Raw genomic sequence first — 10,969 nt, 5'->3', positions numbered from 1 at the left:
ATCTTAACGTACGCTTCGCAACCCCAAATACGCATGAATGACAAATGAGGGACTCTCCCTGTCCATATCTCATATGGAGTCTTATCGGCCGCTTTAGTCGGGCTTCGATTTAGTGAAAATACTGCAGACAAGAGGGCAAAACCCCAAAATGAACTAGGAAGCTCGGTTAGACTCATCATTGACCGAACCATATCAAGTAAAGTTCGGTTTCTCCTTTCGGCCACACCATTTAATTGCGGTGTGCCGGGAGGAGTCCATTGTGATACTATACCACAATCTTTTAGGTGTGAATCAAATTCAATATTTAGATACTCACCACCACGGTCGGACCGTAGAGTCTTTATCTTTTTATCCAATTGGTTCTCTACTTCCTTTTGAAACTCTTTGAACTTGTCAAAGGCTTCACTTTTGTTCTTCATTAAGTAGACATACCCATATCTACTTAAGTCATCGGTAAAAGTAATGAAGTAGTGAAAACCTCCTCTAGCGGTGATGGTTAATGGTCCACACACATCCGTGTGTATGAGAGCCAAAACCTCACTAGCTCGTGTCCCTTTTCCCGCAAAAGGTGCACGAGTCATCTTGCCTAAAAGGCAAGACTCGCATGTACCATAAGATTCGAAACCAAATGGTTTGAGCACTTTTGATGAAGCAAGTCTCTTAATGCGTCTTTCGTTTATGTGGCCTAAACGACAATGCCAAAGGTAGGATTCGTTTGGATCACCCTTTTTGAGCTTTTTAGTTTCCATATGATAAACGTCATTAACATCATTTAAAACATAAATGCCTCCAATTGAAATGGCCTTGCCATAAACCACATCATTTAAAGAAAAAGTACAACACTTGTCCTTGATCATAAAACAAAAGCCTTCCGCGTCTAACGCGGAAATGGAGATGATGTTCTTAGTTAAAGTTGGTACAAAATAACACTTATTTAAATACAACTCTAAACCACTAGCTAAAGTGAGCACATAGGTCCCTACGGCAACGGCGGCTACTCTAGCTCCATTGCCCATGCGGAGATCCACATCACCTTTTGCTAGTGCTTGCACGTCCCTTATACCCAATAGGCGTCACACGCCCTTCCTTGAGATCCTCCAAGTATTTGGGACAACTCCTCCTATAATGCCCCTTCCCATTACAATGGAAACATTCGGCCTCGGAGAGCTTGACACTTTTTGCCTTGGGATTGTCATTCACAACGGCCTTCCCCTTTCCCTTGTCAATTTTCTTTGACGATTTCTTGAATTGGGACTTTTGTTTCCCTTTTCCTTTCTTGACTCCAAGAGACATGTTCTTTAACTTCATGGTTAAAACATCTCCCTTTTCACTCCCACTAGCCTCCATATCCCTCTCCGCTTGGGTGAGGAGTGCATGAATTTCATGGTAACTCTTATCCATACCATTCATGTTGTAGTGTACCCTAAAGTGGGCAAACTTGGTGGGAAGTGAGTGAAGGATACGATCCACCACAAGAGTTTTAGGAATCTTACACCCTAGACGCTCTAGGATGTCAACATATTCGACCATTTGAAGGACATGGGGACCAACCTTTTGGCCCCTCTCAAGCTTAGCTTCAAAGAAGCGTGCCGCCGCATCGTATTGACGGACTTTAGGTGTTTGTGAAAACATAGTGATCATACGAGTGAATATCTCGTAAGCATTTAAAGAAATGCATGATGGCTTGAGCTTTGGCGATATTGACCATATCAACACATTCTTGATATCATTCAACATCCTCACATAGTCATCATAGGCGGTCCGCACCGCCGATGAAGCTCTTGCACCGGGCTCGATAGGAGGAGCATCGGTTAAGTAAGTGAGCACATTGTCGGACAACGCGGCACTTTTGATGTTGGATTCCCATTCAAGAAAGTTACTACCGTCATCTTTTAAAATACATTTGTCCATTACGGACCTTAGCCATGAATCTTTGCCTAGTGAAGTAGTCGATGGAGTTGATGAAGTTGCCATTGCGAATTAAAATGCTACAACAAAAAGGGAAATTAACATTCATTGTTTTAAAATTACTTGTAAAAACATGTTTAGCAAGTTTTAGCATTTATATAATGACCTCCCACTAAATTATATAAATGATTCCAAGACCCAAATATTAAACAAAAATGAGCATCGCTTGGGCGAAACATCCCATAATTGCGTAAATTCGGTAAGTCACGTTGACTAATTCTACCTCTAGAACTCTTGGTCGACAAATTTCCTCAAATTTATCTACTAGCCCCGGAACACAAGACCGTCTTATATCCCGTTGAGTCCAACCAATTTTGGCGTGTGATAACCGCTTACCACCCTACTTACCCAAGGTAAAAAGAGAACACCCCGCTAGGGCGAGCGTGGCTCTAATGAACAAGAGATTCATAGGTGTTACTAATTGGTAAGGCTAATCTCAATTTTAGTTATGTGAGAGATCTTGTCAATTTAGTCATAAATTCCTTATAAGTGAATTAATTCAGCGAATGTAAATGACGTGAATTGACAACCGCGAAAAATAAAATGCATGTGAATGGCGATTTTGGCATGCGCGAAAATAAAACAAGCAAACATGTAAGCATATGAATAAATCCTAGTATGGCCTCCTAGTTAATAAACAACTAGTCTATTACATTTCGGAAACCAACTCCTTGGTCCCTTGCCTCTTCATTCCTTAAGTGGCTCTTCCTTGTGGGATTTGGAACACCTTCCAAAAATAGACTCCGTTTCGTTGTAATCCGTCTTTTGGAAACGCCGGTAAAATAACTATTACAAATGAATTACATAGCTATTCCTATTATACATTAATTAATAAAATGAATAAAACTATTAATTAATTACAAACCGACGATACGAGATCGTATTTAATTACAAACAAATCGATATTCCCATTCATTTCGGGTAATAACGATTAAAAATTAACTAGGCCATACTAGGTACAAAAGATAAATACTTTAAATAAATGACAATCATTCATTCAACTTAAATAAATATGCTTAAAATGCTGTAAATATGATGCCAAAATCGCCCTACCTATCATTCATTGGTATCCATCTCGGTTTTGTGGATTTAATCGATTTTTAACATGTAAAAATCAATAATTAACTCTTAAATCTCATTTAAGTCCAAACTAATAGTCCAAACTGTTTTGAACCTCAAAATTAGTCTTCACTAATTTTATGACAAATTATTAGTTTGGTTTGGTGATAATTTGCTAATTAAATCGGAAAAATCATAATATTTAAGTAAAAATCCAAAATAATTGAAAAATTACCCAAAAAATTGAAACAAAAATTTTTAGTATTCTGGAACACTCCCAAGAACACCAAAAAGTCATAAAAATTGCCCAAAAATTTCGGATAAATTTTGTGAAGAAAAAGATCGATATTTATCGGTTTTTAACCACTAAAACCAATAAATCATCAAAACAAAGTGAAAACACACATGCAAAATCACTTTTGACATTTAAATAATATTTCTAAATGTACATAAATTTATCATGGGCAGAATCAAAAATTTCGAAATTATGATTAATTAATTGGACTTTTATCGACTTTTTACTCAAAAAATCAATAAACATGCAAAAATTTCGAACCAACCTTCAACCTTTTGCATACAATCAGTAGAAAACATGCATGAAATGCCATAAAAAGGCCATGCACCGAATCAACATTTAACTAATTTTAGTCAATTTTTCACTAAAATGCGACATTTTGACTCGGTTTTCTACCAAAAAACATTAAAATTAGCAAAATTACTTGAAAAATCACCAAAAAATTCCACAAACCTTTTGAGATCAGTAGGTATGCATGTCCCAAAAATTTCGTGCCAAAACCTCTTCTAACACAATTTTTGAGTTTTTACTAATTATCTCATAATTCATAAAAATGCTTAAAATCAACATGCAAATTACAAGCCTATGCTCTGATACCACTTGAAAGATCATAGATCCATATTAGACTCTCTAATAAAATAAATTTATCTCATAAATTGATGTTAATGTGATCTATGTAACATGCATGCTAATATAAAAGCATAAAAACAAAGTATAAGGAAAAACAATTTCCTTACATTGAATATAAGGTAAAATGGGCACAAATTAGTTCTCCTTACTAATTTGTTCTTGAGCTAAAATAAGTGGATGATCCTCCTTGAATAACCTTCAACTAGAAAGTCTCCTCCAAGTAGCACCCAAGAACAACCCAAATAATATTAATAAGTAAGAACTAGTAACTTATTAATATGTGCCCTTGATAATAATACTAGTAATATTACTAACTATTCTTAGTAATAATAGTATACTAGAGAGGAATTATTGTAGAGAGAAGGAAGAGCTTTGTTCACATGCAAAGTATGATGAATTGTGTAAGAAGGATGGAGTGAACAAGTGAATAATATATAGAGTGTAGAAATGGGAAAGGAAGTGGCGGGTGGAAGGAGTCTTTAGTGGACAATTTTTGTTTTATATTTTTATCTTACATCACATGCAAAATGTAGTATAAAACATATATTATGGTAGTATACAAAATAAGGTAAAATGATTATGTAAGTAATCATCCATTACACTTATTTTACACGGTCCACATGACCATATACGGGTCCATGTTGGTTTTTATATTTGTCGCACAAGTCCGTGTAATTTTCATTTTAAACATCGTATCATGTTTAATTGCTTCCATAATAAATCCGTCCAATTCACTCTGTAAATATACGTGTACCACTACACATATTATTTACGTACTAATATTAATCACATTAATCAATTAGTACAATTTTAGTAAATTAACAGTTAATTAACTAAAACCCGTTTCCCAAAACTTATTATTTAATTATCGCATAATTAAATAATAACTGCCGCTCCTCGAGTTCGCAACTCGAAATCTCTCTAACAATAATCGACTAACCTCTTAATCTATAAATCAAGGGACTAAATGAATTGTATCTCATACAATTAATTAGTTATCAATTTGGGTTCGTTCCTTTAGGTGTGACCGAAAGGGGTCAGTTGATCACCGCCGTCTCACGACAATAACGTCAAACTCTAGTCAGCCAACCGTTATCGATTTACGTTAATCAACTGACGAGGATCAAATAATTAAATATCTGATGATATTCTATTAATGAGATTTATTATGTTAACGCACTATTGTGGAGGACACTAACTCCAACATTTTTGCCATCCTTCGTTCGAGGAAGGTAGAGGTGCTGACAGGGATGTACCCGTTGGTGAGAGGTTGATATTTGGTGATGGGATGTTTTTGTGGGGAATGGGCTTGCCTTCCGTCATTGACCATGAACAAGGAGACGTTCTGGTTTGTTATCTAGGTTCGTCGTAAAATCCCTTTGATAGAAGCTCGTCCAAAATAGGGCGCTAATGAAAGGTTTCTATTGCCAGACATGGAATAGGTAAAGAAAATGGACACGGAGTTTCGAGTCCTCTGCTTACTCGGTACGGAACGTCACTCGAGTGTACTCACATTGAATTGGAACATATTGTTCGTTTTAAATCAATTCTCAAATCAATTCTCGTTGTCAACGGGAAATGGTAAAGAGGAGAATATATGATAGCTGGAAATTATGCTTTTATTTAGATGAATAAGAGGTTAGCACAGATTCGATGAATACATGTGAATCATGGGGACAGTCCCCAGTTGTCACTTAGGAATCAAAGGACAGACACTAGGATAGATATGAGAAAGCCTAAGACTCGGACTCGGACTCAGACTTAATAGTAGATACGAACTCCTAATCATCACTTTCCTCCTCGAAGGTCTCCTTCGCAGCATCCAGCGGCTTGAATGTCTGGTCTTGAGCATTGACCCACTTGAGCACTTCACCCTCGTTGTTAGGAATGATAGAAGGATGAGATCCTAGAAGGGTGTCCTGTTTTTAATGAGTAAGGCGTCCATGGGGACCATTCTTTTCCATTAAATGATTAAGGGTTGACAAAGACAACTTGCCACCATCGAGCATGTTTTGGATGATATGTTTGAGCTTCCAGCACATCTCTATGTTGTGCCCATTACCCCTCTGGAATAGGCAATATTGGGAACCGTCCCAAAATCGGCCTCTTCTCTTGGGTGTAAGATCTGGAGTGGGGCCAATCGGTTGGATTAGTCTTTTAGAGACAAGCACTCTAAAAGCAATGGCATAAGGCATGCCCAAGTCTGAAAATTGTCTTTGCGGGTGTGTGGCTCTTTCTGGCGAAGGCTCCAAAATTTTACTTCGGTAATGCGGAAGACTTGATTTTCGGGAGGGGTCGCAGATGTTGAACCTCTTTTAATGATTTTATCGATGCGAGAAATCTCCGCTGATAGGTCTTCGACGCTTTTGATGTTACGACCCTTCCAACGGGATGCATAATTTGGCTGAAGGCAGTCAATGACATGTTTAACTAAAGCCTCATCTCCTTGCTGATAGGATGGCGTTGAGTCTACCTTTCTCCTTTTTACCAAATGATTGGTTGAATACTCATCTTCTCGATCACCCAAATCGATGAACTTCCTATTAGGCCGGCCAGGTTCTCTGTCTGGAGTGGTTAAGAGTAAAGTGGAAAACCTGCCATCCTCAATTCCATCTTGTATGGCGTGCTTGAGCTCGTAGCACATTTCAGTTTTATGCCCCTTGCCCCTATGATATCGACAATATGCGTAGCCATTCCAAAATTGGGTCATGTTTTCTGGTTTTGGATCCGGTGTGGAACCAATAGGTTGTAGTAATCCTTCTGAAGAAAGTATCCTCAGAGCGGTGCCATATGTTATTCCCAGATCTGTGAATATCCTTTGATGTTTTCCCATGGTTCCAACGTTGGTGTTTTTGGGGATGTTTTTGTGTGTTTTGTTTTTGTTTTTGTCAATCCTGGGCGGAAGCAGGATTTGGTCGTTGTCAATGGCCAGTTTTGAGGAAATTGCTTGGTATTTTGAAGGGGAGTTTGGTGAGGCAATTTTATGTTCTTTGTTTGTGGGTTCATGGATGTGGGAACCATCGAATGACTCCTCATTTTCAGCTTTTGTTTGTTTGGGAATTGGGTGTTGGTCTTCTCCTTGGTGGTTAGGTTCATTTTCGGCATTACTAATCTTTTTCCCCAAATTAGCTACTCCGAGCATTCAAATCATCGATAGCCACTCGCATGACTTTGAGAATATGTTGTTGATGGAGACGGAGATCATAGGTATATCGCTTCGTAGTCCATCTTCATTAATTGCACGAATTTTCTCATCATCGGGAGGGATGGGATGAGGGCAATCCAAGGAAAGTTCCTGACTGCGTCCGATAGGGTTTTCTGGAGGGTTGTTTTTGTTGTTCGCAAGTTGCCGACTTTCAAGGAGTTTAACCCTTTGCTCAATATCAGAAGAGGGAAAATTCCCGGTTATCATTTTGTCCTCAACCTGGGAGAGACGAGTGCTCAAGTCTTCCACGGTAGCTATGAGTCGAAGGACCATGTTGTTAGTTTCAGCAGAAGGCATGGTGGTTGCAGGTGGATCAGCTTCTTGAGTTCCTGGTTGGCAATCGATGGCACCCAAGGGATTCTAATTTGACATAACGATAGGCGTTATAACTTGTCTTGGCAAGGTATTGCACCAACAAAGGCAAGTACGACACATATGTATAAAAGACAAATACGTCGTGAAGACGCGACGGTGTGACTAAGTTATGAGTTCATTAAAGATCGTGAATGACCTCTCGTGTTTGAACTCTTGATGCATGACGTTGAACTTAGACTCGAGTGTCGACTTTGGCATAGTGATGCTTAGACAGACGAATTCTGACTCAGTTGGATGTGCGTCGATGGCGTGACGCCGTTGGACAAGACATGTACACAAACTTGACCTTTGACCCGTAATGTAGGGGAAATGCGGGTTTAATACCCGAGGGGTTTTGGCTCTGCTCACGCCATTGAAGATGTCTCGACAATTAGGTGACACGACTTAGACCAGAAAGTAGGTACTAACTTCGGCGGAGACTCGACATTAACTAGACGACTTGACTTTTAATCGACTGGACTCTAATCGACTTGAGGCTGAATCGGAAAGGTGGATTGAAATTTTCGAAAATAGAGATTTTCAAAAAAGAATCATTTGTCGTTTATGGACGGCTTCCGAAGAGTAAGGATCTTCAAAAGTCGGTCAGTTGAAAGGGTTGTCTTAGGTTTATTTTCAAAAGAAGGTTTGAGATTGCGGCGGCTCTGAAAACAATGTGTTGTTTCCGAAGCCGGTTTTTGAAATTCCGAACCACGGATTAGAAAATCGAGAATCGAAGAATTTGGAATCGTCATCACAATGGCCATGAAAACGGTTAAATTTGTTTTCAAAGGATTTAAAATTGGGTTGAAAATTTTGAAAACGGTTAAATTGGTTTTCAAAGATTTGATTTTGGATTGTAATTTGAAAACGGTTAAATTTGTTTTCAAAGATTCGATTTTGAATTTGAAATTAGAAAACGGTTAGATTTGTTTTCAAACATTTGAAGTTGGATTTGAAATTTGAAAACGGTTAAATTTGTTTTCAAAGATTTGATTTTGAATTGAAATTTGAAAACGGTTAAATTTGTTTTCAAATGTTTCAAATTGGATTGAAATCTGAAAACGGTTAAATTTGTTTCCAAAGACTTGATTTTGAATTGAAATTTGAAAACTGTAAACTTTGCTTTCAAATGAATTGAAATTGGATTTGAAATTTGAAAACGGTTAGATTGGTTTTCATTGAATTTGAAATTTGAAAACGGTTAAATTTGTTTTCAAAGATTTGATTTTGAATTTGAAATTTGAAAGCGGTTAAATTGGCCTTCAAATGATTTGATTTTTGATTGGAATTTGAAAACGGTTAAATTTGTTTTCAAATGATTTGATTTTTGATTTGAATTTGAAAGTAGTTAAATTGGCTTTCAAATGACTCGATTTTTGATTGGAATTTGAAAACGGTTAAATTCGTTTTCAAATGATTTGATTTGAATTGGAATTTGAAAACGGTTAAATTCGTTTTCAAATGATTTGATTTTGAATTGGAATTTGAAAACGGTTAAATTCGTTTTCAAATGATTTGATTTTGAATTGGAATTTGAAAACGGTTAAATTCGTTTTCAAATGATTTGATTTTGAATTGGAATTTGAAACCGTTAAATTCGTTTTCAAATGATTTGATTTTGAATTGGAATTTGAAAACGGTTAAATTCGTTTTCAAAGACTTGATTTTAAATTGAAATTTGAAAACGTTTAAATTCGTTTTCAAAGATTTGAAATCGTGAGGATTGAATTCGTCATTACGACGGGTTAGAAAACCGCTTAACCTTTGAAAGAAGGTATGCAAATCGAAAAGTGTGAGAATTGAAAACGTCATTACGACGGCTTAGAAAAGCCAAATCTGATTTCGAAAACGAGATTTGAAATTTGGAAAGTTGCACGGGTTGAAATCGTCATTACGACGGTTTGAAAAAAAAAAACATTTTTGTTGAAAACTGATTTCGAATTTTGAAAATTCGAGGATAGAATTTGTCATTACGACGGCGTAAAAAAAGGGCGTTTTGAGAATGCAACGGTCGGCGAGGGACCGAGGTTTGAAATGGCCATTACGACGACGTAAAAGAGTATTTTGAAATGGTTTGTGAATATCAAGGTTTGAAATTGTCATTACAACAGCATGAAAAGGTGCATTTAAAATGGTTATAAAAAACCGGGTTTTGATATGGCCATTATAACGGCATAAAAAGGTGCTTAGAAACGGTTGTAAAAACCGGGTTTTGAAAATTGTCATTACGACGGCCTAGAAAGGCGTGTTGAAATGATTGTAGAAGACCAGATTTGAAAATCGTCATTACGACGGCCTAGAAAGGCGTGTTGAAATGGTTATAAAAACCGGGTTTGAAAATCGTCAATACGACGGCCTAGAAAGTCGTGTTGAAATGGTTATAAAAACCGGGTTTGATAATTGTCATTATGACGGCCTAGAAAGACGTGTTGAAATAGTTATAAAAAACTGGGTTTGAAAATTGTCATTATGACGGCCTAGAAAGGCGTGTTGAAATGGTTATAAAAACCGGGTTTCAAAATTGTCATTATGATGGCCTAGAAAGGCATGTTGAAATGGTTATAAAAACCGGGTTTGAAAATCGTCATTACGACGGCCTAGAAAGGCGTGTTGAAATGGTTATAAAAACCGGGTTTGAAAATTATAATTATGACGGCCTAGAAAGGCGTGCAACGGTCGGAAAAAGACCGAGGTTTAAAATGGCCATTATAACGGCACGAAATGTGTTTTGAAACGGTTGTAAAAAACCGGTTTTGAAAGTCGTCACTAGGACGGCCTAAAAAAGGTTTGCAACGGTCGGCGAAAGACCGAGGTTTGAAACGGTTGTGAACAACCAGGTTTGAAAATCGTCATTATGACGGCATAAAAAAGTTCCAATGGTCGGCGAAAGATCGAGGTTTGAAACGGCCATTATAACGGCGCAAAAAGGTGTTTTTGACAGTTTGAAATGACACGGAAGGACTTATGATCAATTAGCACATAAGCACTCACAGTTTCATTATATTATGCATAATGCTGACACGGGTTTTGGCTTAGAAGGGTGGGTTACACACCAAGCAATCAAACCCCGATTTGCGAGAGGGATACCAATCCAAACAAAATGTGTAAGGAGGGTGCCCTAGCCTCGTGCTCGAAAGTGATGAAAGCTCTTTGACGAAACAGAAATGTGTAACGTCAATGGTATGCTTGACTCAATCGGGATTCGAATCGCGGGGATGAGAAAACTGACGCCGACGAGACGAGCCAATTGGTCGATAAAGGTTAGGTTGTGGGCCCGGACAAGGAACCCGGCTTATGACCGTAATTTCAATTAATGCACCTTAACCACGACCTCGTTCGAGTTTCACCTCTAAGAATCACAAAGACACAAGTGTCCTAGTTTTCCCCAGCGGAGTCGCCAAACTGTGGACATGGGCCACAGGCCGGTCTGTGGATTTGGGCCACCTACCGATCTGCGG

At 37.9% G+C, this 10,969-nt stretch overlaps 1 protein-coding gene across 1 annotated transcript; it reads right to left on the bottom strand.

The window, feature by feature from the left end:
• Positions 1 to 768: 768 nt before the first annotated feature.
• LOC141606244 (uncharacterized) lies at positions 769 to 4,573 on the bottom strand. Its single transcript, XM_074425301.1, has 2 exons — positions 4,060 to 4,573; positions 769 to 1,988 (listed from the first exon to the last, which is right to left on the bottom strand). Exon 2 carries the CDS (start codon positions 1,972 to 1,974, stop codon positions 1,030 to 1,032), a length of 945 nt encoding a protein of 314 aa, XP_074281402.1. The 5' UTR covers positions 1,975 to 1,988; positions 4,060 to 4,573; the 3' UTR covers positions 769 to 1,029.
• Between the last annotated feature and the right edge of the window lie 6,396 nt (positions 4,574 to 10,969).

This window comes from Silene latifolia, chromosome 1 (genome assembly GCF_048544455.1).
Source record: "Silene latifolia isolate original U9 population chromosome 1, ASM4854445v1, whole genome shotgun sequence".
NCBI classification, from domain to species: Eukaryota; Viridiplantae; Streptophyta; class Magnoliopsida; order Caryophyllales; family Caryophyllaceae; genus Silene; species Silene latifolia.
This window is presented reverse-complemented; position numbering and strand designations above follow the sequence as displayed.

Excerpts from the sequence above, each read along its gene's own strand:
- LOC141606244 (XM_074425301.1), bottom strand. The coding sequence starts at position 1,974 with ATGGCAACTTCATCAACTCCATCGACTACTTCACTAGGCAAAGATTCA.